Source organism: Sturnus vulgaris, chromosome 2 (genome assembly GCF_052056855.1).
Source record: "Sturnus vulgaris isolate bStuVul1 chromosome 2, bStuVul1.hap1, whole genome shotgun sequence".
Taxonomy (NCBI): Eukaryota; Metazoa; Chordata; class Aves; order Passeriformes; family Sturnidae; genus Sturnus; species Sturnus vulgaris.
The window spans coordinates 26720376-26747732 of NC_142244.1; the positions used below are offsets into that span (position 1 = coordinate 26720376).

At 39.7% G+C, this 27357-nt stretch overlaps 1 protein-coding gene across 7 annotated transcripts in view; it reads left to right on the forward strand.

Annotated features, from left to right (window-relative positions):
- Nucleotides 1-2145: 2145 nt before the first annotated feature.
- Nucleotides 2146-27357, forward strand: part of SLC22A15 (solute carrier family 22 member 15) — a 58020-nt gene continuing 32808 nt past the window's right edge. For 6 of the 7 annotated variants that reach the window (XR_015801208.1, XR_015801207.1, XR_015801209.1 and 3 more), the window contains exons 1-7: nt 2146-2302; nt 17451-17663; nt 20860-20992; nt 21969-22133; nt 23162-23291; nt 24990-25205; nt 26539-26679. Coding sequence is in view for 4 of the 7 variants with exons in the window: in XM_014890284.2 (XP_014745770.1) it covers nt 2216-2302; nt 17451-17663; nt 20860-20992; nt 21969-22133; nt 23162-23291; nt 24990-25205; nt 26539-26679 (1085 nt within the window). In the remaining 3 variants the exon portion in view is untranslated. Of the gene's footprint in view, nt 2303-4032; nt 4309-17450; nt 17664-20859; nt 20993-21968; nt 22134-23161; nt 23292-24989; nt 25206-26538; nt 26680-27357 lie in introns of those variants that run through there. The other variant, XM_088158996.1, reaches the window with a different exon arrangement.

A 27357-nucleotide genomic window follows, 5' to 3' on the forward strand; every position in this document is an offset into this window, starting at 1 on the left:
CCTTAGTCACCTTCATGGTTCTCTGCTGGACTCAGTTTGGAAAGCAGCAGCACAAGAGGAGACAGCTCCCCGACAGCTGTTTTCCCCACGCACAGGGCATTGTTGCACGGTGTTGATACATGTAATGCCAATGCTGTAACTTCACTATGGTCGGGACTGGAAGCTTCGTGAGTCAGAGGTGTTATCTCAGCAGAGGCATGGTAGGAGCAGGGCAGAAACATCATCTGGAAGGCAGCACCCCATGGAGGTGAATACAGAAAGCTGACAGATCTTAATTGCTGCCCATATAGCAGGCAGAGCCTGGAGTAAGCAAGCAGGGAGCATAGGGAGGAAAACCCTCAGGCAACAGTGCTGGAGGTTCTAAATGAGACAGAGATGAGAAGTGCCTGGGGAATGCAGGGTGAACACAGCAATTCATGAGGCAGTACCATCCTGACAGGGAGCCACGTACCACCTCCTTCCCTAGGGTCTGTTCACCTTTGCTCAAGAGTCAAGGAGGAGCTGGGCATGGATGGTAAAGCTCCCTGTTGCTGGACAAGCTGGAATAAAGTTGTGGTTGCCACAGAGTGTGGCTGAACTGGCAAGAGTGAGAGGGATACAGGGGAGATGAGTGCAGAGCTCCCAAATATAAGGTCATGTCCTCCACATCCTAGCTGAGTAATAAAATAAGTGCATTTGGGTGAACAGCAGAAAGGTCCTGACATTTCAGAAATCCTTTGCTGTTTTGCCTTTAATCAATCTGTACTAAGCCTCAAATATGAAAAGAAGTGCTTAGGGCAAAGGTGAATTTCATTTTAAGAGTAAATTGCTGTGATGATTGTCGACTTGCCAAGATTTTTTCAGCACAGAAATGGTATTATTTCCCAAGATCCTTGCATGGTCCTAAAGGTCACAGCTCACAACTCTCTTCCTTTCTATTGTTCATACAATAAAAGCTAAAAGCATAAAGATGTTTCTGCTGCTTCTCAGTACCACTAGATAAAAGAAGCCTCAACAATCTAAGTTGTTTCGTGTTCCTGGAGCTTTATTGTAAAGACGTAATGAAAATGTACCATGAGAAGTTCATTGCCATTTTGAAGGATGACTATTTTACTTGTATTTATCTCCCTTCCCTTCTCTATGCAGTAGTTCATGCTCCTTTCCAAACCAGTCCCATCACTTCTGAGAACTTCTACCCCATGTTCACAATGAAGGCTCTCAAAATTCTTTTAATAAAATACACTACAACTAGAGTTTTGTGGAGACTGGTATAATGGAGAGAGGCACGTCCTCACCAGGCATTAAATGAAGAACAGTAAGATTTGTGTGGGTCCAGAACTGACCCCTAGTGGCACCTACACAATAGCCTTATGCCAAATTCGGCTTTTTTTTTTTTTTTTTTTTTTTTTTTATTCCCAACTATCGGCAGGTAGGCTATGAAGTATCATTACAGAATATTCCACAGCTGAGGTGTGTCAGCATTTTGGGGTCCGCTGTGAGCTGACAGAACTTAAGCAGCGTGCACTATGTGGGTACGGCTTCCCAGGCATAGTAGGGTGCGAACCCCCTGAGCGCACACTATGACTCCACTGTGCTTTGCTGGATGAAAGTGGGCGATGGGAGCCCAGCTGCTGCATGGACAGTGCCATAGAACCCGGAACACTTCGCCAGCATGGACCCAGTGCAGCCTTCTTGCCCAGCACGCAGGGCCAGCGTGCTGCCCTGCTCTAACCAAGGGTCCACAAACAGCACCTCTGTGCCCTTTCCCCTTCCCGAGAGCTGTGCCCAGGTGTGACCTCAGGAGGAACATCGCCCCTGCACCTCGCACCCAGCTCCCCAGTGCCGAGCCCGCTCACTGTCAGTGACCTGGCCCGAGGCACCTCGGCGCTTCCTCCATGACAGCGCTCTCACACAGCAGCACAACGCCCATCCCAAACCACGGAATCCGGCCATGCGCCTGCGCTGAGGCCGCATGCGTTTCCGCTTTCCCGGCGGCCGCCCGGAAAGGAGGGAGGCGGCAGCATCCTGGCTCCTCTCCCCGGAGCCTGCGCAGGAGCACCACATCGCGCCTCCCGCCCTTCTTCTTCTTGTCCTTCTCCTCCTTTTCCTCCTCTCTCTCGTTCTGCTCCAGCTCCGCGAGGGCCCGGCCGCCGCGCCGCGCCGCGCCCCGCCCCGCCCCCGGGGATGCCCTGCTCGGCGGCCGCTTGTAGGAGCTGTGCGGCGTGCGGGGAGCGGGATGGAGGTGGAGGAGGCGTTCTCGCTGGTGGGGCAGATGGGCCCTTACCAGGTATACCTGTGTGTCCTGCTGGCCGTGCTCCTCCAGGTGAGAGGCCGCCCTTCCCACCCGCTCTTTTCCCGAGGGGGAAGCAGTGCCGGGAGGGGAATGCTCTGGGTGCCGTGGACAGCTGTTCCCAAAGTGTTGGCTTCATGTCCCTGCGGTGAGAGCTGCCCAGTGCAAAGGCTGGTGTGGGAGGGCTTCTACTGGGGGCTGCTGGTGGCACTAACAAGTCTTCCCCTCTGGGTCTGTCCTGTAGCAGTGTGCCCAAAGGCAGCGCTCAGTTTTGCAGAATTAACGTGGGGCAAGCAGCTGATGCTCTCTGTGCCGTACTGCCTGAGCAGTTACACCTTGTGTCACTGGTGAAGCACATTAGGAGCTGGTCAGATGAAGGGCTGGCTGAGGTTAAACTGAGGTTTCCGTGGCCTGGACTGGAAGATACGGACTTGTGTAAGAGGCTGTGCTGGGAATCCTGTGCAACGTAGAGTTAATGGGCTAGACTGGGAATTTCTAGGTTGCATGTGGCTTGATTGTCACTAATAAAGTGACAGGTGGCCACTGATACCTCAGTGTGCAGAACCTCTCATGTAACCAGCTGAATGAAAGGTGATGATTGCTTATGGTGCTTTGATTTGCCCTGACTTAACTCTTAGAATACAGGGGCAGTGTCTCTCCAGTAGGTATTTGGATGAGGCCCTACATTTTGGGTAGTCAGGTTTGTGAGATACAAAGCTGGAACTCTTAAATTTTGTGATAAAAGTGGAGTCCAAAATAACAGTAGGGTGCTACAAGAGAATACCCTTCTAGTGCTTTGGAAGAGACAGACTCTGGAGAGAGAGTTTCAGAGACTACATAAGCAAGTGATGTGCTCTGCAGCCATGTTTGTTGCCTTTCAGTATTGTTTCATCTTTATGCATATTCCTGTGAAGAAGGGAAGGAAGACAAGAATAATATGTGTACTGTCACAGTCAGGCTTAGGACTGAAATATGGTTTGAATCTGACAGAAGTCTGGTTTACACCATGTTCACATCAAAAACTTCATCATCTTGAATTCAGCTAGGCTGACAAGTACTGCGTTACTTCCGCTCTGAAAATTTAATAGTTGCAGGAAGGAAAAGGGGAACTTAAATGTCCTCCTTCCTCTGCTGGCCTATATTTTGTACTAAGGAACTTCCAGTCATGAGCTGTGAGACTGAAGATGTCTTCTCCTGGCAACCCCTGCTTCCCCTAGACCGACTGAAATATTAAGAAGCTTTATGAGATGACCAAAGAAAATTCAGATGCTTAGTCCCATTGGATGGGAACTCTATACTTGATTGCAAAGCAAAAAGCTTTGTAGGTTTCTATTTCCTTGTACTTTTTTTTTCTCTCTCTTTTTTTTTTTTTTTTTTAAATACTGATGTAGCTGATTAATTCCTTAAAATTAGACATTGTTTGTTCTGCTGGCCAGCTGGCTATAAAATGTATATGTTTACTGAAGATTAAGAACTAAGGAAACAGTAGTTACTTCTTCTTTCAGTGCTAGTCATGTTCTGGAATGAACTGCAAACCATGACCAAGTGCTCTGTGTTTCTAGAGTTTTTAGTATGGGTCATCTGTTCTGTAATGTTTGTGTTCATTTGTTTTGTTTTTAATGGATTGACTTGCATTTCTCATCGGAGAAGTAAACAGAGGGATCTTTGCAAATCCTGGAACTAATTCAGAACTAAAGAAGAAACAATAGCAGGTTCGCAGATCTGTTTTTTTTCTTTTTGTATTATCTTTATTTCTTGAACTTTACCAATGAGTATCATCTTCTGACTGGTAGGTTTTCTTTACTTCAGATCACGCAGGCACAGGAGTTTGTAAGGAGTTTAGATGTGAACTTTGTTGTCTTTCAGTTCATGAGTAGATGTGGACTTATCCAACTGATTCGTAATTGGGTGGTTGATTGCTTTTTGTGTTCCTTTATTGGTGCCAAGTTACATAATGTGTCACTGGGATGTGTGAGAGCAAGGCTGAAGGCAGGTTCCACGGCTGGGGTTAGTCTTTTGTCTGGCGGATGGACGCAAAGGTAAGTAATATATCTTGTGTGTGTGATGTAGACCTAGGTAATCGTGGGCTTCTGTAGTGGATTAGACGCAGCATATGGCAGCAGAATGAGAACTCCTGGTAGTCTGTACCACTGTTTGTGCCATGCTTATTTAATTTTATTGCTAGTTTCCCTGTCCCTTTCCATGTGCTCCCTCAGTTAGCCTGTATTTTTGTGTTGGCCTGTTGATAAAAAAAATATTTCTACATTCTTAAAGATAAGAATACCCAATGTGTAAAAAATATTTGTCTGCTGTGTCAAATCCTTTCGTCTTTGTTGCCAATATCCAGAGTTTCCCTTCCTGGTAAGATTATTAGCAGGTATACTTGCTTTCCTTGTAGGCTTTTATGCTTTTTCATCTCTGCATGTTACTAATCTCTTTGAGTTTTATACTTCATAGTACTTTCCTTCATTTTACTGTTTTGGTTTTTTTTAAGTATAAATTTCTACAGTGTTTAGAAATACTGTAGAAATGTAGCCTTAGTGATACACCAGTGTATCTGGTCTCTGAATTCTAATTACAGACATAGTTTAGCACACAGAACTTCTTTGAGTCAAGCTCTACCAAGCACTTCTGTCTGTAGGGGTGAGACTTTGCACGAGTCAATTTTCAGATGGGCTTGAGTGAACTGATACTTGATATGTGGAATGGACTTACTGACATTCTGGCAAAATCCTCCAGGTTGCTTGTAATTAGAAAAATGTTTTTCTGTATTTAGAAGATTAAATCTTGTGGGCTCCTTCTTTAACCTTCCCTGATTTCTGTTATTCCTCTGCTACCTGCTGTTGGGAAGGATGAAAATTTAACAGAAAAGTTTTGCAGATACACAGAAGGTTCTATAGAAATGAAAGCAAGTTTTGATACAGAAGAAAAGAATAGCTGAGTCAGTCTTACTGGGTAACTAAAAGACAAAGAGCAAGTGAGTTGGAAGGGGCTTTTATGACTTACAGCAAAGGACAAATCCACCTCAAACAAAACATGTTTTTTCCAAACAAAAGGATTTTCACAGGCAAACAAGAAAGCCAATGTTGCAAGTAGAGAAAAGATCTCAGAATTTTACACTGCAAGAAAACTGAAAAACAACTTTGAGCTTAAACTGTAACACACTAACCTTTTGTGATTGGAATATAGTAACATGAATATGGTAATGCTAGTAGTTATGTTAGGTTATATGTAAATGTAAAAGGTATTGTGTATGATGTTGATTGGTTGTTATGTAACAAAATGCACAGCAGAGAAAGAGTTATAATGCTTTGTAACATGAATAGAATTGGGCTTCAGGACACACAGCTTGCCTATCCAGCAGCTATAGGCTCACCCATGACCCTCAACTGCTGTAACCTGTGTATGCAATAAACAGCATTTTAAGAGCCATCTGAAGCCTCCGTCTCTCAGTCAGGCTCTTACAACCTGCTTCTGTTATTCATTCACCTGCTGAGCTGTTACTGTATCAAGGTATGCCTGGTTTATTCTCTACCAAGTTAATAGGAATTTGGAAGATTTTAAGGCGTATTCTGTAGCAATGATTACTAACTTCATTATGGACTGACAACAGCTAATGTAGAGAAATGTTTTTTCCAAATGACATGGAATCACAGAAAGACGAGAGTTACCTGAAGAATGTGAAGATTGACTAGTGATGTGAAATTAAGATTGGATTAGTCTTGCATTTCTGGTATATCTTTAAGAAAGTGAGGAAGAAACAAATGGAGTTGATAACTCTTTAAATACTTAGGACTTTATTTTGAGCTAAAGGTAAGTACTTGCTACATGTTGATTGCTGGAAAGGTTGTTGTAACCTTTTGAAGAAATTATACTGAAGTGTTATGCAATAATAGTCTTTTGGTTTGTTTAGTGTGTGTAGCAACATGAGACAAAATCCCACACCTTTATCAGATGCTTGAGAGCACACAAACATACTTAAAAATGAAAAGTTTCTTTTTCTTTTGTGGTTCAACATACGTGGTTGAACGAGTTTGACCTGTGCCAGTGACTCGGAGCTACAGGATTGCCCAAGCCCAAACTGGGAATGGAAATGTGCTCTTACTGTATCTCTACTGAAAGGCTTTAAAAAACATGTTAAAATTTAAAAGGGAGTTCTTGTTTGCATAGCTGAAAAGGGCTTTGCCTTTAATGTGCATTGCGCGGTGATACGGATAACTACCAAGGGTGCTTGTTCCTATCCACCTTAGGGGCTCTTTACTAACTAAAAGGAGGGTGTAAAAACAGTTAAGGTAGTTACATCATGTTGCTTGCGTTATACCTTTGCCTTAGACTGTTCGTGATGCAGTGCAGCTGTAATGAGTGATGTTGCAAACATCACTTTACTATTGACAACAATATCATGTATGACTTCTGTCATTACAATATCCCAGTGCAGAAAGATGGTCTTTAGTCATCCCATCTGCTCAAGTGTTTTGAGGGAAAGCACATTCTGGGGCATGTGGCTTAAGTAACGGAGGTTCATTCCAAATCTCTAGAAATAGTTCAGAAGAAATAGTGTCTGCCTTCAGATAGGATGCAGATATTATCCCCTATGTAGCCTTGCTTAACCGTTTCTTGACATTTCTTACCCTGTCCATTCTCTACCTCTTTTAATGAGACATCACTCTGTAGTTACAATGACAGTAATTAAATACTTTGTCAGTGAATCTTCTTTTAATACTTATATTTGCTTGAATTTTTTAAACTTTTCTTTGAACCAGACAGAATTGATCACACATTGAACAACTTATTCCTAGTCCTTGATGATGTATACTATTTGGACTTTATGTGAATAGGAAGAGTAAAACAAATTGGAAATGTAATGAACAATTTAAAATTAAGGAAGGAGAGGGATATTTCACAAATTGCATTACAGCTCTGGTGTAGTGTGCTGCAGTTGTTCCAGGGGCGTGATGGCAGATTTACCCAAAGTTACTTGCACTGTAATTTAGACACATTACAAGTACAAGTGTCTGTAAGGTAAGTGAGCAAGGTGGCTGTGCTGGTTTCACTTGGGGAAGGTCAGATTCAGAAGTTTTTTCTATGAGAAAACAACTTCTGTGAGTTGATGGGACCAATTGAAAGCTGGCTTGGTTATTGACAGCCTGAAAAACCAATTGGAGAAAGTTAGTTCACTCCGTGAGCATACATTTTGAAGGAGGTAACCCGGGAAAAAGGTCTCTTTTATTTCCAGTTGTTATAAATGAGAGACAAAAGTCTCGATATTCAGCAAAATTTTAGATTGCTTTATTTGATATAGAAAGAGCAAGCAGCGCGCTGGGGAACGTGAGGGGTCACCGCCCACTCCACGCTCCACCGAACCTTGGTTTGCAGCCTCTTCTTATACTGTGGGTTCTCGTTGTAATCAATAATTTTTGGCTTTTTGTTGTCATAAGCAGTGGTGGTTGAATAAACATCCTTGCACAAATTCACAAAGCCTCCAGACAGTAATCAGTCACAGATAGCCATCTGGTCCTTGTAGATAACCACCAGAGAAGTTCTGGAAGTCTGATCCTTGAGATAGGCAGCATTGATCAGACAAAGGTAGGAAGGGCTATTGGGAAGTCTGATTTTGCAAGCTGGTACCTGATACAACTTATTTGGAAAACATAACACCATATAACATAACGTAACATAAAATAACATAATATACCATAACAAGGCGATTTTAAACAGAATGATTTCCTTTATCTAGTGTCCATGCTTCACTTCAGAGCTTAGTATTCTGGTTTGTACAAACCCCAATGCTTTTGTGATTAACACGAATCTTTTATCAATTATCACACAGGTGACCAGGTAACACCGGCCCGGGCTCCCTCTCATGCTGAGTGGGGAGGCTCGGGAGGCCGCTTGGGCCCCGTTTGCAAACCAGGGGACCCGAGGGCCGGGGGGAGAAAAGGCTCATTGATAAGACCTTAGCCCTGCTTCCTCCCCCACGGGCCCGTGGCTCTGGGGGGCCTGGATCCTGCTGGCTCGGAGCAGCTTCGGAAGGGCCGGGCCTGCCCAGCCCCCGCACGGCCTGGGGGAGGCAGCCGGGGCCCTGTCTGGGAAGCAGGGTTGACCATGGGCAATGTGACTGCTGTAACTAAGCCCCAGAAGGGCTGATTTGACCTCTCAGTCGTCTCTCACCCCGCAGGCCCGGGCCTGCCCCAGCTCTTGCCGCTTCTGTGTGAAACTTTAACTCTTTGGTGCTGGGATAAGACCTACAGACCTCCATTTTCTTTTGAATAAAAAGGAAAAAACAAACAAAAAAAATTACAAAGTCAGTAAAGCAAGTTTTTTTTTTAATAGAAAAAAATAAGAAGATGCTATGAAAGTTGGCTGAAAATCCTTTTGTGAAGTTGTAGGAATGAACTGATATTACACTGAATATTCCTATAAACCATAGAGAAAGACATGGGGGGGTTGGAGTGTTCCATTTAATAAATTGTTGACCAAAGGCACCTGTGTTAAGAATCCTTTGCCCCGAGGAGAAAAAGGCATCTCTTTTTCTGGAGATTAAGCATAAACTGAAGAAAAAAAAATGAAGAAAATTTTTAGTTTGGAACGGTTCATTCTTAAAAGTAAAATACCCCATGAGTTTATCATGGCCTATAAGCACAGCTTTGGGAAAGCTGTGAAAATGGGAAGAGCCTCATAATTTGTAAGTTCTTTTCCCGGGTGGATGCAAATTGTGAAAAGTAAAGCCACAGAAAGACTATTTTTTTCCCTCCTTATGAAAAAGTCCCTATGGCCTGACAAAAGGGAAGTTCTCTCTCCAAAGTGAACTGAAAAAGACTATTTAAGTTGGGAACTGACTGAAGTAGTTTTTTGTATGTTTGTTTTGTTGTTAAGAAGGTTAGGAGAGGAAAGGAAGGAGTGGTCTAAAGATCTTATTCTAAATTTGCTTTACTTTCTTTGTATAGTTAATAAAGTTTTTAAACTTTAAAGTTTTTAAGTTTTAAGCCTGCCTTACTTTTTTGCTCCTGGTTCTGTCTCATAACAGAAAATAAGTATATTTAAATTAACAAATCAAAACTATTACAGTGGCAGATATAAAAGGGATTTTCAGAATTTCTGTGTAATCTTTTTGGAGTTTGATTACCTCAATGTTTGGGGTTTTTTTCTGTATGTGGGAGAAATACGAGCTTTAAGTCTCTCTGATTCTCAGTAAAGCAGTTGCAGAATGTGTGTCAGACGTGCAGCATCTTCCGTGGAGGTTTCAAATGTGGCATGAATAAAAATATAAAATGTGAATACCCAAATGTTTTTCTTGAGGGAACCTTACTATTCTCACATCTTTTTGTGCATTGTATCTTACTCAAAACATGCTTATGCTGAAGGATGGTGTTGCTTTCCATGTAAATATGTTGAACGCTTTTAGAGTACTTGCATCACTGAACATAAATCCTTATTCTGGTCTAGCATACTCCTGTTTGGGAGGACAAATAAATGAGGTGGGTATGAGTATGTAAGCTATTGATGCATAAAAATATGCTGCTACTCATCTACCTAAGAATATTTCCATCTGAAAGGTGATGGAACTTCTAAGTGAAGACAAATCCTACCATTTACTTCGATTGGGTGGGGGAAATATTTCAAGAAAAAAAGGTAGTTCTTTGTTAATGTACGACATTTGATTTCAGTGGTGCTAACCAACAATCCTTAGTCTTTTCATCCTTCTTTCAGATCTATAACTAACTTCCTTAAGAGAGACAATCACCTGCCTGTAATAATATTAATTTATAAACTTCAAACATGAACGCCGCTGATGCAGACATTGTGGTATTTTCTGGAAAAAAAACCTGAAATAACGATGCTGGGCTGTGGCATGCCTTATTAGCAGTGGGGTCCTTAACTCTTAGATATAGTGCAGAAGTCTGGATGCTAATAATTGCTTCCTTACTGATTAATTTTAAAAAGTAACTTGCTTCCGTTTGTTTTTTTCAAAAAGAATCCCTAGTGGAGGGAAGTTAGGAATAGGTAATCAGCTGCCTACGTCTTCATCTTCCCCTAAAGTTATGTTGTGTCTTAATCAAACCAGTACATCATTCACATACATTTACCTCCTTTACGTTTATCTGCAGGAGTATGGTCAGAGCAAGCTTGAGGTAGAGAAAAAATGTGGGCTTTAACTTCAAGACCTTTCCATCTTTAGCTGTATCTGAACTGCAAAGCACATACAACTGAGCTCATATGTAGGTATTTTTAAGTGCTATTTACAGTTGCTGGATGTTCTTGCTCTTCTAATGATCACAACATTCACTCTAATACTAAACCACACATTCTTTGCATGTCTGTCTGTATAAACACCTCTACTCAGCTTCTGCAGTTTAACTTACAAGGCTGACTTCAGCTTCTGTGCAGTTGAGTCCAAGAAGATGCCTGTTCAATGTGCTATTGTGAAGACCTTAGCAGAACTACTGCAGATGGGCATAGCAAGAAGCAGGAGTTTTGGGAGAGCAAATATTCTGAAGGCTTACCAATAGAGGGAAGGTAGCAGAGTAGTCTGCCTGTTTAAAAAAAAATAAAACAAGCCCAAAAGCAAACTAAAACCCAACTCTAAAAAAAAAAAGCAGAAAGGTTGCTACATGGTGTGCAGAGGGAAGTTATCAGAAGGAACTTGCTCTGGGACTCTTTACTGGAGCTGTGGCTGAATGCCTTGATTTTTGCAAAGTCTTTTTAACAACAGGGAATGGAAGGTGCCTGCAGGCACTGTCCGTAATGATTGTCATCTTTGTATGGGCTGTGGGTAAAACACACGGGGAGATGTTTTCAGATTGTTGATAATTAAGTAGTTATTACATAGAGTATTTGGTATAATGGGGTGGTATTTGAACTCACTGGGAGCTGAAGCAATCCCATTTTCTGCTATTTGCCTTTCAGCTTGGCAAACTAGAATCCATCTAGCCAATCTGTCCTCTGAGCACCCTTGCAAGAGCAGCTTGGGAATTAACAGGCGTAATTCTACTGGGTAGCAAACACTATGGGTTAAAAATGTTTGTATTATGACGCATTATCTCCCCTTCCTTCTTTCCTGCCCTTGTATACACACAGTCTCTAACTTGCCATGTTTTATAGGCAATAAATTACCCGTGTTTTTCCACTAGCAATATCAAGGCAGTCCTCACTGATATGTCTCCATTTTAGAGACTCTAAATTCCTTTCCTCTTGGGTGAGAGAATTAGTAGGTGTGTAATTGAACTCAGAGTAGCTGTTTACCACTTGCATGAGATAGTTGCTCTTTATTTATGACATAGATAAAGTTTGATGTTCTCAAATGTCTTTGTTATTTTAACTGGAGTAGTTAATATAACTACTTCTTTAAAACAGTGCTTCTTGTGTATTGTTTGCATTAAGCAGAACCTGTTTGCTTTTTCCAAGTGTTAGCTCAGTGGGCTGGAGTCCCTCTGGAGCAATAACGTTTGTTTTCTAGGTCTTGTCTGTTTACAGTATGATCTCTGACTAAGTTTGCAGTTTAGCCTGGTTAAAGGTGTTCACCTGATCATTTTCCTAGTTGTGGTGGGCTCAGGATGAAAGGGTGTTAAGAATTTGCATTGGAAGGCTCGATGAAGTCTTTGACATCCTAGTATAAGGAAAGATGGAGAGAGTTGTGTGTGTAGCTTATAAAACTATTGTGTGATGTTTAGTTACTGGTGTCTTAAAAACATATAAATACCAGAGTTCTTTAATATCTTTCAATTTGTAGACTCCTGGCAGACTTCGTCTTGAAGAGGTTTGCCCTTTTACAGTAAATTTAAGAGTGCTGAAAAGTTTTGTAATTCTTAATTATTTTTCTGTGCACTTTTAAGAAATAATTCAGGGAATTCTGAGGCCTGTAGGCTATAAGCTGAAAATCAAGTTCCACAATGAAACTGGAAAAACATAATTTTTCACTTTTGTGACATCATGTTACTCTGAAATAGTAGTAGACAGAAGACATTTTTCAGTTTAAAAAACCCCATAAACAAAACACAAGTGGATCTAATTGCTTACCCTCAGACAGGTCCTTAAAATGAATAAATAAATGAAAGTAGCTTATACAAATGTCAGCATTGTCTTTTAGTCTGGATGCTTAAACAAAAACTTTTTAAGCAATCAGTAAAATTACCAAGTTAAATGCTTTAGCCAAGAATATACTTTGCTTAGAGTCTTAGCAGAACTGCCTCTCTGATACCAAGATACTCACCCAGTATTCCTTGATAGTGTCCCAAAACGTCATGCAAAGATGAGGACTTTGATCTCTTAAAATACTGTCTTGTGACTCAGATAAGTTTATAGCCAGCACAGGCTGGAAAGTATGGAGAGAAAGAGGAGCAAACGTGAAATGCAGACAAAAGAATAATCATGCTTGTGGAAGCAGGAGACTAAACCCTGCCTCATACTTGTCAGCCCACAGTTCCTGCTTTTTTTGCCAGCAATTGCTGACTTTTTTTCATGCTACCCTCTAATACCATTGGGATGGTCCATTCCTGGGCTGCTTTGCATTATATTCATGAACTGGAATAGGAACTTACAGCACTTCTTTGCTTTCTTCTTTTCTAAGTCCTTTTCCTCAGAAGAAGAGTGGAGTGGCACTTTGGATGTGATATGGGTGAAACTATGTAGCTGGTATTTGACTGAGGAGTTATGGCACTTGATTGCACATTAATGTAGTTTGACTTCCTTGAATATTCCTATTGAAGCAGAGGTAGTATTAATAGTGCTTCTTGTAATTTTGGTTCATGTGTATTGCCTTGGTTCTTTAACTTATCAGTCTATGAGCTTTCTTTTTGCCTTGTGTTTTTAAAGGCAGAAAAATAACACTTCCAACTTCATTATTTGTATTCCAAGACCTGTCAACCTGTGCTGTGAGTGAGGGTGCTGTGCACTTGTGGCCCTATCAAACAAAGGTGTGTACACAGGAGTCACTTGGAGAGATGTTGCAGAAAGCTTGTACGATGAAGGTATTTGCTCTTCAGACGCCAGTGTTTACCCCTGGAAAGTAAAGCAGCCCTTGTCTATGAATGGAAGCAGTCACCTGACTCATGGGCACCCAGGCTGACCAGAGCAACAAGCAACCCCTGCTGCTGCCATTGCCCACAAAATAATAAAGCTGAGAGGTGTGTGTTTGGATATTTGGAACGGGAGGGGGAAGCTAGAGGGGCATTTTCCACAAACCTGTAGGAGGCGAGGCTCTTAGAGTTGTGGACTGCTGTGCACTGTTTGTCTTCATTGTAGATGTTAAAGATTTTCTAGAATTAAGTTATGTAAGGTTTTGGACAGACTTTGGACTTTTTTCTGTGGATTCTGGAGGTCAGCAGTTTCAGGCTTAAAATCTCTAAACTGTGTAGGTTTTCTCTGTTTCTCTGTAGAAACCCTTAGTTCTTTCAAAATATGTGTCCGCTCTGTCCTTGATAAATAACAGGTAATAACAATAGTTACATTCTGCATGGGAAGTATTTCCTGTCTGGGCTTGGTAAGTAACTGAGATGTCATGTTCTTTTGTGCATGGTGATTCTTCACTTCAACTGCAGCAGCTTTTCCTACTGTCTTAATGGTGTTCTTCTTCCTACTGTGCCACCAGGAAGGGAAGGATACTTTCACAGGGGAATATGTTGTCAGCAGCAAGTAATAATTTTGCAGCAAGAAGACATTGTAAGGCTTTTCTACATAGGAGTTATTGAGGAAAAAAAACCGTGAATCTAAAGCCAAATCGCCCTTTGGAGATGACTTGGAGCAGATGAGATCATCAGATTTTCAAAAATTAGGTTACCCTCCGGCTTTTCAGCTTCTTGTCATGGGATCAAAAGAAATTAATCCTGAACTGCAACCATCTCTTTACCAAAAGCTTCTACCACAGCAAGATCATTCACTGTTCTTCCTTAATTTCTGTCTTTCCTCAGCGTGCAGTTTTAATGTTTCTGTATTCAAAAGGTCAGAACTTACTGTCTTGCTCATTATTTTGTTCGGCAATGAATGCTTCAGCTGATATTTGTCTAGGATGACCAGGCTAGTTGTGAATTGGTGATGACTAAAAAAGGTTGAGAGCTCCTCTTCCTAGAATTGAAGTCTTGCTTTTTTCATTTGTGTTTCATAATGGATAAATTATGAGGTCTAAAAGAGTTTTTAAACTATTTTTGTGTTTATTTTCACTATACACAAATGAAACTTTTAAATTCATTCTCCCTCTTCCTTGCTAGTCTATTGGAGATTTCTGCATCTTTCTTGGATGTAATTTATTACAAAAATGAACATCCGGAAAGCTGGTCAAGATATGGCAGGCGCTTCTATTGATATTTTTAAGTTAATTTTAAAATCTGTTAGTAAAATAGCTTTAACTGGCTAACTAAAATCCCTTCTACTTAGCAGGGAATGTTAAAGTTTACAGGTTTTTAAGGCATTGCCTTTTAATAAATTCCCTTACATCACAGGCTTCTAATTTAGACAGACTATAAAATTTTAACCTAAAGAGAATATTAACAAACAGGAGAAACCTCTGCTAACAGAACTCTAAGCATACCATCATCAGTGACTGGGACATGGTGCCTTGTCCCCCTGTGCTTGGTATTCATCTTCATTAATACAGATCAGTGCAAGGAATTTGGTAGGGAACTGTTAACATCCGTATAGAGCCAATTAAAATGTTTTAGGAACAGGAACTATACACTAAATGACATATATTTGACTTGGGTTATAGAAGGAATGAAAAATGAAGGGCTTTGTTTGCCACAATGCATATAATGTAGCCATTTTCTATTTTATATAGTTGTTTTATTACATTTCTATTAGATTTGTTGCTGTTTTATGTTGTTCACCAGTCTGCACAACTGTGTTACTGTTAAGTGCAAGCACTTCGAATTCTTAAGGGAGGAATCTTCATTAACACAACTCTTACTTAAATGAAAACTTTATTTTGTAATTAAATCTAAAGTTTCCTTCATCATGTTTTTAAAATCACTTCTAGAAAATTTTCTGACCTTCAGAACTGCCATTGAATCTTAGGGGGTGTTTTGTGGGCTTTTTGTTTCCACAGTGAAATTAATGGGGTTTACTGTACCTCTTACCCAAAATACAAGGCAGGTGCTCACTAGGAAGGAGAGTTTTGTGTCAGCAGTGACTCAGTGAATTTGAGTATAGAGCAATACTATTTGATAATATCAAAATACATCTCCATTTTCATATGGTTTGCTGTTTGCACAAATCAATTGAAAGTGTTTCTGTCTTTGTGATATCCTTGGTTGCTGCACCCACTAGGATGCTGAAGGCTGATCGTTAGAGTCTTTTTATTGAAAAATTCTCCATGTGTCTACAATTGCTTATTTCTCTATTCAGTTTTCTGTAGCTGGTTTCACCTAGTGCAAAAATGAAAAGTGTTGTTTTCCTTCTTGAAATCAATGCCTTGAGGATTTAGTTTCTTGATCTACTTTAAAAATAAGTCTATTATTTCACAAGACAAAAGCAAGAATGTTATCACTTAGTCCTGACACATAATTGCCTGAGTGAGTCAGAGTAGAGGGATGCACCACACATCATAATTCACCTGTAATTCTCATTTCTCAGTAATTTCAAGCTGTTCCTGAGAGTACTGTATCCACACATCCCTAGCAACATAGCCACTCAGCTTTTTAAAACCTCTTTTCTCATGTGATCTTAGTCACTGCCTTCTTTCCCATATGAAATCTTTTAATTGTTGTTGATCTAGAAGTTCTTTAGCTTAAATAATAACAGTTAACTGTATTTTTCCGAATTTCTTCTGATATTTGATAATTTTGATGGAAGGTGGAAAGAGAAGCATTTTTAAAAAATATTTACCTCCTGCCACTAAAATAGCAGTTTATCATGTAGAATACAAAGAGGAGCTGATGGGAAAAATTGCTTTCAGGTAATAAATTTTTTAGATCTGGTTATAACTCCAGCTTCTCAGATGTTGTACAGAACAGAGCAGTATTATCTAGTGTTGCTTGCATCAGAATTCAGAGGTCCTTAGGCTGCTTTTTTTGTACCTATGGTTCTCCCAGTTTTGTGAATTATTTGTGAAGTGGCCTTCCGAGAGAACATGCTTCCTATGAGTACATTCTTCCCCAAGACCCTGGGGAGGAGATGCTGGGAGCAGAGCAAGGATTGTTCAGGAGATACCTAAGTAGGGTGTGAAGAATGGAGAGGCATGAACAAGGGTTTTTTATGGAGGAAGAGGTTTGTTTTGTCAGGAACCACTGTGCCACTAACTGAGTTACAGTTCCTCAGTGAGGGCTTGAGATGAAGCTGTTTTATTTGAAGAGTGTGTGGGGTTGTAACTAGCAATGCCTTCTGTCTCTCTGAAGACCTTATGATCCATCTTCTCTTGCAGGATTTGTGCCACTTCTATGTTCAAACAGTTCTCAAACCATGGGGTTTTAAGCTGTAGTTGTAATATGACCTATGAATATTCTTCTGAGCAAGCAGCAACAATCCAGCTCTAGACCAGGCTTGAAATGTCCACGTTTCCAGCAGTTTTATTTATTCTTTCCTAAACAAAAGTGGCTGTTGATCACTGTTCAGACCTTGTGCCTATTTGTAAATATGTAGGTGTCTAAAAAATACATGTGTGTGTTCACATGGTTGTCTCTGTCTCTAAGAGTAAAGCAGGTCCAACAGAAGGTAGAAAGCCACCAATGAATTAATTTTGTCAAAACTGGGAAATATTAGATATGAAACCATGAGGAGATCTAGTCCAGATATCAAATTAGAAGAGTGAACAACACAGATGGAAGGAGAGGATATAAGAGTAGTATACTTACATTAAAGAATAGGGGTTTTCTCTTCCTTAGTACGTCTAATAACTCCTCCTCCATCCATGATCTGTGCCTGCTATGGATGTGAGTTTGGGGCCGTCTGACTGAGGGAAAGGTGTTAAGAGGGGAACTTATTTTCTTATTTTCTTAATATCTGATGCATAAAAAGTGCAAGAACCACACTGAAGAACCACAGCTTTAACAAAGTATGCTGTTTGGTAGACAGGGGCTACCAAATGATAGTAGACATGTCTTTTAGACAAAATGTCATGTAGATGTGACATCTCATAATGGTAGAAGGCAAATATAAAAATAAGGTTATTTTTAATACTGATTCAATCTGGCTGTGGAGGAGACATTGCTTGGATTTAAGCTGAGCATCTCATGTTTTTTGTCTTTCATGCCAGCTCTATGTGGCCACTGAAGCCATCCTCATTGCATTGGTGGGTGCAACTCCTTCCTACCACTGGGATCTCCAAGGGCTCTCAGCTAATCAGAGCCATGGCAACCATTCAGTGAGTGAGCAGAGAGCTTTTGGGGAATGGCTTCTGGCTGCCAATGGCAGCGAGGTGCATAAGCACATACGCTTTGGCAGCAGCTTCACATCCATAGTCTCTGAGGTAAGTCTGAAATGTGTTTTGCAGCCTCGTGTGTGAGTAGTAAATCTTACTGAGATGGTTTTGAGGGTCTCCTCGTACTGCTTTTTTCTTGTATACTAGTGCATGTTTTCATTAGTAAATGAAATGTGCTGCCTCCAGTTACAGCACAGGTAATGTGCTCTTGTCTTTACTGAGCTAGCTTTGTATTTCTATGAAGATCTTGACCAATGTTCTGCTCCACCCACCATTTCCATGTGGAGGGTACATATTGCATCCTGCAGCCTGGTTCCACATTTGAGCTGGAATCATGACATTTGTTTTACTAATTTGCTTAAAATCCATTATGGACCCTGAGCTCTTTCTGGCCATCCCCTTGCTGAGCTCCAGTGCATGTAGCACATCCATCATGCAATTAGCAAGAACTGGAGGAAGTGGCTCCTGCAGTCTTTGCAACCACATATACAAGAACATGGGCAGTGGGGGATCAGGTGGACAAAGCAACTCCCTCACATTCTATTCCAAAACAAAGTTTGGCTTTGTTGGCATGGCCTCTGTGTTTTTAAAGTGATTTCTTTCATGGTCTAGCCAAAGTCCCTATAGGAATGATTCCAGACTCTGCACTGATGTGTGCAGCACCTGCCCTTCCTGTGTCTGTCAGTATCTGTTAATGTCAAATTGTTCTTTACAAGAACCCTGAGTGCATTAGTTACAAGGCCTGAATGTAGAGCTGAACTGTGGAGTCAAGTGTAGTGCCACTTGATAGTTCATGGCTATTGTCCAGAGATATTAATGCTATCTAAATTACTCCATTAAAGCAGTGTATTGGTTAGGAGCATATTAATAAAAATGGCCAGCCTTGGAATAGTACCAAGCCATTATGTACAAAAGGCATTGCTTCTTATTCTGGCAACAAAGAGGATAGAAGTACTTCTGATGTCATTTAAATTAAAATTTTAATGGATAGTGGATTTCTTAAGCATTACTTAAAACTCAGTAAGGTTTTTGAATTTTCTCTGGAGTTTTTCTTTTTTGGTTGTTTTTTTTTTTTTAACTTGCCCAAGAATCTTTTACTCTCTGAAACTTGACAAGTCAGACATGCTTGCAGAGCCTAGCATATGACATAGATTTTATACAGATCTTTATACATTTTGGTTGCATAAATAAGTAGTGCAGGTAAAAAACAAAACCTGCTTAAGCAATAAAAACCCTAAAAACACTCTCCAACAAAAACAAACAAACAAAAAACAAAACAAAAACAAAAACAAACAAAAAACCAACAAAACAAACAAAAAACCAAACAAAAAACAACAACAACAACAAAAAAAATAACAAACAAAAAAAACCCACCAGCTCCAAGGCAACTTGTGTAGATTCTGCTTTCTAATTCTTTAGCATATGTTTCAGTAGAGGCATTGAATACAATCTTCCCGCCTCTTCTGTTTCCCTCGATTAAAATACAGTTTTTATTAATTTGTTAGCAGAACATTTGGTATATTTGGAGGTTATGTGTTAAGCACAAACATTTTGAGAGAGAACATACATATCTGGAGAATATTTCACCATTAATTCATTATTAATCTAATTTCATGATTGATTGTAAAGACGTTTTTTCCTACATTTAAGAGAGTGTGTCAATGCTTAACCTTGTGGCATCACTGATAACATGACCATTACAAATTTACACTGAAAAATATTCTGATGTAAAAAGCTTGATTTGTGAATAAGCAATACGTAGCATGTTTTTATGTAGAAAAGCCTTGAGCTCTCTAAAGGGCTTAGACATTGAGATAAATTTTGAGAACATATTTTGCTTTGCAACCAAATTATCCCTTGATCACTGAATGATTCAGAAAGCATCTCATGTCAACAATTTTAATGTTGGCAGCTTTTAAAATGTTTATACCAAAAGTTAGAGCATGATTCTTGTAGCTATTATAAAACAAACTGACCATGTTATTTCAGGATAAAATTAATCTCATATGCAATTATTTTACAAATATATTTTTCTGGGAATTTTTTTTAAAGTCTGCAGAAGCTTCAAAGCTGATTTATGGTCATGTGGTTAGTTTCAGTTGAATTTTGTCAGTCTTGGTACTTTATGGGCACACTTCCTACTATTATCAGTTACCACCTTTCTGTTAAAGTAACAATTTAAAATGAAGCAGATATAGAAAATAAGCACGTTATTTTCTTGGCGCTTATGAATGATGTTTTGTTAGCATGCTAATATTTGTGAGATTTAATTGCATGGCTCTATTCTCATGATGAGGTAGTTTATAACTGAGCTTTGAAATAATACAAGCTTTGCTAGAAAGGATATTTAATGAGATTTTGGTAGAAGAAGAGGAGATTATGAGGAGAAGGTTAGAGAGCTATTGCAGGGATAATGACATAATCACCAGGTTACCAGCGCAGGAAGAAAATTTGGTTGTTACTAAAAAGAAACATTATCTCAAGGTGCAAGAGGAATAGAAAAAGAAAAGAACAGAAGATATGAAGCACTTAGAATACAAAAGGAAATAACTTTTGAACATTGAGAGTGTGGCATATTTTCATTCTGCACTTCTGTGGAACAAAGAATTTTGTCAGGTTGAACTTGAGACATTAAGTCTGTAAGAATCAAACATTTCAAGATCAGCTTTGTATTTGGAATAGAAAAAGAACTGGAAATGATGAAGTACACTAAAAAAGATGAGTGTGTGCAGAAAACCTGACTAACCTGTCTAATGCTACCAAAGTATTGCTCAGAAACAAGACAGTTTATAAAGAGGACCATGTGCAGGAGTATCTTCAGACATAAACCACAACTATTTTTTCACAATGTGTATTCTACACACTGCAGTGACACAAGTCAATAGGTAGAACTGAGTCTATTTAAGTTAACAGCTTTATGTGAAAGAAGGCAGAAAAAGGAAAAGTGGGAGAAAGCTGCAAAAATTAGAATATTGTGGGGAATCTGCTCTTCGTTTCAGAATCAAAGACTGCATTTGATTTGGGAGAACTGCAACTGTTAGTATCCCGCAGTGAGTCTGGGAGACAGCGGTGGGAACTGGTGATTCCCTGAACATGATGCTTTGGAGATTTATGAAGAGTTTGATCTTCTTATAGTATATTACAACCCATCCAGCTATTAGCTGTTGGTGAACTGTTTAGATTCTGATTAATTTTCCTTTTTGCTGGTTTGTTGTTTCTGTTTTTGTCTTCTCCCTCCATCCAGTGGTTTTTAATTGGCAATGCATCATACAAAGTCAGTGCTGCTAGTTCTTTCTACTTCAGTGGTGTGTTTCTTGGAGCCATTTCCTTTGGCCAGCTGTCTGATCGCTTCGGGAGGAAGAAAGTCTATCTCACAGGTAACCCCTTGACAAATTTAATGACATGAAGATGTTGTGTCCCTGAGGATCAGTGGCAACGGCCCAGTTTCTGCTGAGAGCTTGATACACAGCTGTAAATCATGTATTTTGCTTTTGTTTGTTTTGGCATTCCAATATACTTGTGCTGTAGAAGTTGAGACAAGAAATTAATATTTCACTGTTCAGTCACCATTTTAACTTCTGCAAGGTGTTCTTGGTTTGTGAGTCATGCCATAAAGGCTTTCACTCCTGCAACATTGTGCTCGTGTGATCTCTGCAAATTGCAATTAGTATTTTTAGTAGTTTCGTAACAACATTCTTACCTGTATAACCTGTTAGGAATTTGTGGCACCTTTCATCCCCTGTCTGCATGATTTAATATTTATGTATTTGTGATCCTCATACTGTTTGGAAGCTCATAAGCTTTCTAACTGTCCCTGGATCAAAAAACATTAGAAACTCCATGTTTTGTGTATGTATAAAGTTGTGTATCAATGGATGAGCCTGTAGAGTTTAAAGAAATGTTTTATGTTTTTTGTTTTTCTTTTAAGGAACAACACTTGTTCAAAGTGCATAAAGGTGGTCTGCATGCAGACCCACCATGTATTGTCCCTGGCAATGTTTCTCTTCTCTGGTTTTTATAAACTGCTCTCTAAAAATGAGGAGAAATATTTGGTCATATATTTAACCTGTGGTTTCTCTATCAGGGATAAATATAAAGCCATTTTGAACAGGAGTCAGACAATGGTTCTGCTGAATTTAAATGTTCTAACTGCAAACTATGTATCAAAAACCAACTCCTTCTGTGTCCCCTTCTTTTTGATATTGGCTCTAGGTATTTAAATTTCGTTCCAAACTTGTGGTGGTGGTGTTGACTGTGATGGCTTAGGACAGATGCCAGTGGGCATCAAGTAAAATAAATGCTTCTGGTTTTTTAGGTACCCTTCTAAAATGAAACTTTTTCCTTATTTTCCAGGTTTTACACTTGACATCTTGTTTGGCATTGCAAATGGATTCTCACCCTCATATGAATTCTTTGCTGTTTCCCGATTCTTGGTAGGGATGATGAATGGTGGCATGTCACTGGTAGCCTTTGTTCTACTGAATGAGTGTGTGGGTACAGCCTACTGGGCATTAGCAGGTAAACTGCCTTTATTGTCAGAATTCATAGATTTCAATCTCACATGCCACTTGAGGCACACAAAGCAGTTGCAAATTTAGCTCCACTTGAGCATATCTGTGATCACAGTCTTTGAACTCTGCTTGTTTAATATGAACCTTGGAAAAGCAGGGTAGATGACTTGGGGGCCATTCAGATCTCTTCATCACTCAAGTTGACAAAGATCGAGCTGAGACATCTCGCATGAATATTATCTGCTAAATGCTCATCCAAGGTTTGTCAAAACTGAGTTCTGTTAATCAGAATGTTTGACTCTGCTAAACAGAATAATGAACAAGTGTTCATATGCTAAATATAAATTCTATCCTTCCTGGAAAGAAGGAAACTTCCTGGCAGTTCTTGAAAAGAAATCAGAAGTGTTTTTATATCATAGAAGGATGATGTTGCTTATATGTTACTTAAAAAGTTGTCCCATGTAGTAATTACCCTTAGAATTTAGAAGATACAGACCCCTTAACTATCCTGATTGTTAGTGTTGGACCTCTCCTTCAGAAATATGTGTAAACTGTAGTGCTACAGCTTCAGGGCCTGATTTACAAAGGCCAAGAAGGGCTATACTGAGACTGTTTTAAAATAGGGTGTCTCACAAATCGTGGGAGCTATAAATGGATACTACATATTCCTAAAACTACCAGTTTTTCAATGTTTTATAGTATTTATTTTTACACATAGAAAGGTGCATACTTAGTGCTGCATAATACACATATTTATATTTGGAATTAGAAGACTTCATTATTCACAGGGTTTTGTTGGATATGGAGGATGTAGAAGAGCGTTTTGGGGGCTTTTATTGATCTTTGCAATTAGATATAATACTTCTGCTCTGCATGAATGAAGGACAGGGTGTTCTTTGGTCAAAGAGCTGTGGTTCTGCCTCAATTGCTGAATGAATTTTTGCTAATGAAAAGTTAGTTCTTGTCTGATCCCATTTGTTGAGATTTACTAATGTTTCTTACAGAAGTTTTGTTATGTTTTTAATTGTATGTTAGGTTCTATTGGTGGCTTGTTCTTTGCTGTGGGAATTGCCCAGTTTGCTTTATTAGGGTATTTCATTCGTTCCTGGAGGACTCTGGCTGTTGTGGTTAATCTGGAAGGAGCAGTCGTCCTTCTCCTCTCTCTGTAAGTTGTTTTTCAAATCAAGTTCCATAAAGAAAGATGTCAAAAACAAACCAAGTACCCAAACTGCTAAGTCAAGTTGCCTTTTTAGGATGGCATGAAGTGGTGTAAATAAGGTATTTTTCTCAACTTGTACAATCCCTCCTCCTCACATGATCTGTGGTTTCTTCAAATAGAAGTGCAGCAATATTTGAGCCTGTAAGTCTACAGTGTACTGTGATGCAGTATTACAGTAGATGGAAACAGTGTCTAGGGTGGTAGAGAACCTTATCCTGTTCTTTAGGTGTATGTAGATGACCTAAACTGGTGTGCTACGAGGCACTATAAATACATGTTAAAAGATACAGGAACAGTTTCATATTTATGTGATATCATGATGCTTCTCTTGTGTTTACGCAGAAGGAACAGCATCAAAATTACTTGCCTGTCCAGTCTTAAAAGTGACATGCAAAGGAAAAAATGGGCAGCTCCCTTTAATTTTTCAAATGTGATCTTTTTGCAGAAAGTAGGGTCTTTGTAAATTTCAGCATTGAAAGCTCTGTGATGCAGTGTGGTCTTCTTTTCTTACATACTTTCTAATATCTAAATCTCAGTAACTAAAAGAGCTAAATTACTTTAGCTACTGTTTAAATTAGAGGTCTTTTCCTTTCCAACCTCTATTTCACTTCAGTAACTGTTTGAATAAAGCTTTTGTTCCTCAAAAAATCCACACATCCTTTCAAAGGGAGCATCAGAACTCAGGGAAGGGTCTTTGAGGCTGTTCGTGAGGTGAAAGGTAGAAATGACACTTTGGATATTTCAAAACCTTGTGGTAATAGGGACCCTTGGGAAAAAAAATTAACTTTTAGATTTATAGGGACAACTTTTTAAAGTGAGTTATGCTTGTGACTTCAGAGCTGTGCTTAGAAGGCTGTCTTTCTTGTAAGAAAAGAGGGTTTTTTAGTTCCAAATTTAACACTGCCTCCCTGCCACATTGCTTAAAAATTGCTTAATGTAGAAAATACTATCAGATTTTTATTCTGGGGAAGAAACTATGTTCGTTTCTAAGCTCTTTTATTGGGTGAAAACAGAATGACATTCTTTTAAACTTACAGGGAAAATACAATTTTTGATCTGAGGTAAAAATCTTATAAACCTTCTGGCAAAAGACTAAATTTTAAATTAGTTCTGGAAGCCTGAAAAGAATAGAAGATTTGTGTAGTAGACAATATTGGAGCTACAACCTGTCAAGTGAACAGTGCACGTGAGGAGCATGACCTTTGCACAGTTTCTGCCTTCTTGTCTACAGGAGAGAATTTGGCAAAAAGCTGAAAAATGGGAAGTGAAAGTTGGTCTTGTGGAAAATGAGAAATGGAACTAGTGGGCCATATAAAAGCATCCTGTGTTACTTGTGTGCCTCCTTAATTCTGAATTCTCCAAAGATGGGATCTTAATCATACTGTAACTTGTAATGTTGTTCTTTCTATGTGTTTATATCTGTGTATACATTCAGTGTAATTTTTTGGTATCTAAATTATGTATGGCTTACATTTCCTTTCAATATGCTTTGTTTCTGTCTCAGTAAGTGAATTTTATACCTGAAGGATTGTTTGAAAACTCTTTATTATACTGAAGTGCATTTCAGCCTTATTCCTTTAGACAAGTCCAGCCTCATAGAGAAGAAAATCCGTAAAAGTGTGTGTTTGTGTGTGTGTGTTTCAGATTCATTCCTGAGTCCCCCCGCTGGCTGTATTCCCAGGGCCGTCTGAACGAGGCAGAAGATGCCCTCTACCTCATTGCAAAGAGGAATCACAAGCAGAAATGCACTTTTTCATTAAAACACCCAGCAGAGAGGAGCTCCAGAGAGGCTGGCAGCTTTATGGACCTGTTCCGATACAGGATTCTCCTGGGACGCACCTTGATCATGATGTTCACCTGGTACTGGAAATACTTTGTAGGCTCAGCTGTTCTACTGTGACCTCTTTAAGTCCTTCAGAGAATATGGTGCTGAGAATTGCCTCGTCCTACAGATTGTTAGGGAGAGTGTACCTAAAAATGATCCTTTATGGTATTTAAGTATCTGTTACAGTATTTCCTTAGTGCATTTCTAGCACAAAGCCGTTTTTGCAGTCCAGTTCTGAGGTATTTTATCTCTGCATTTCTATCTTGTGTTTTGAGTCTCAAAACAGTTGAGAACTACCCTTCAGTTCTGACCCACAAGGCTGCTGAGATTAGTCGCAGTGTCCTCATCTTAGGCCCAGAGCTGTCAGTATCTCTTCACATGGATTATTCCTTGATTTGTGTGTAAGGAGCCCATTACCAGGTGGGTGGCCTATCTTGTCTAATGAGCAGGCATTGTAGGCAACAGTTCTTAAGAGGAAATTCTGGCTGTTGCTGTAGTGAGGAGCAGGAGCCTGTGATGCTCCCTCTAGTCACTAGTAGAAATTTAACTCCAAAAGTGTCTGGGTTTTTTTCAGATTTCTTGGTAGCCCTGAGGTCTTTTCGCTGCTACTTAAAAAGACCTTACGTGTGACATGGTATGCAGGTCCTTGGGCATTACTGCTCATATAGTGGCTTTTATAATGTGTATATTTGGGGAAGATGTATCAGTTAAGAATAAAACAAATGGTTTTGTCAGTATACAGCACTGAGCTGTTTTCGTGTCGCTTTTCCAAGTGCTTACTGCAGAGTAGATAGTTGTTTGTTCTGTTCCTTAAATGAGAATTGCTGATTTGCTGCAGAATGAATTAGTGACCAGTTTCTTTCCTCTCTGTAAAGGCAATTCCCTTTACAGGGGTTAACATAAGGTTACAAAAGAAAAGTTGAACAGAGTTGGAGGATGAATTAATAAAACTGGACCAGGGTGTAGAAATTAAAAGAAGACTGAAGTGTTGTTTGAACTGCTTGAGAAATTTGATTTATACACAATTGGAAAAACTGTGGATGAAAGTGTAACCTGATAAAAACAAAAGTGACAAAGACATTTCTGAAGTTAAATAATATAGTCATGATGGTATTTTATACTTTATGCACACTGTTTGTAAGTGTAGTCTTAAGTTCTATTCAGTAGTAAGTCAGGAATTGGGTCTTTGCTGAGGCAAAATCGTTTATTTGCCTAGAAGGCATCATATGCTTACAGGGAAACATTTTAGACCTATCTGCTGAAATACTAAATATAGTTTTTAGTGTATTGTGCCAGACCAGTGCTTCAATTTGGCAGGCAAAGTGTCAACTCTGATTTGACTTTTTTTTTCCCTCCTGTCTTTTGCAGGTTTGTGTGCAGCTTGGTTTACTATGGTCTTACCCTTAATGTGGGTGACTTAGGTGGAAGTATTTATGCCGATTTAGCTCTGTCAGGCTTGATAGAAATCCCAGCGTACCCAATATGTATTTACTTGATTAACCAAAAATGGTAAGTATGGAATTTATTAACCCATTCAGGATTTCCTTATAACTTTTCTCAAAGATAGGTTTTCTGTCTATCACATCTCCTAGCTTACATCTCTTGTGTGGGGTTTCCTGCTTCAATGTGAAAGTGTCATTGATTTATCTCTATTTCAAATAGCAGTTTAGCTTGTTTTCAGTTGCTCACCTAGTGATGAGCCATCTCTCTGGCTTAGGTGGGTGGATGTAGCTTGGAGGAAACTGTGCTGCCTCCCGGCTAACACTAGATAGCGTCCTTGCAACCGCTGCCCCGTGATCCCATCCTCTCTGCAGGGACAGAGCTATCCCGGCTCCACTCTGCTGGGGCTGGCGTGTGGTCTCCTGCAATAGCAGTACCTGTGTGAGCTACTATGTGAGCAGAGCAGACATTCAGCCTTTGCCTGAACAACGATATTCTGGACAGAGTCTCTCCCTTCTTATATAATTTCCTTCCAGTCTCTCCTCTGTGTCTCCTGAGGAAGTTTACAAATGTCACACACAACGGGAAGCAACCCCAAATCCTGGAAATTGTCGAGTGCTATATAAAGTTGACAATCATTTTGTTAGGTGTGCAGCAGAAGCTTTTTTAAAAACGGTGTGAGAGGAAGCATTGGTGGAAGATGGTATTCAGAGTTCCCAACTGCAAATAAAGAGTCAGTGTGAATTC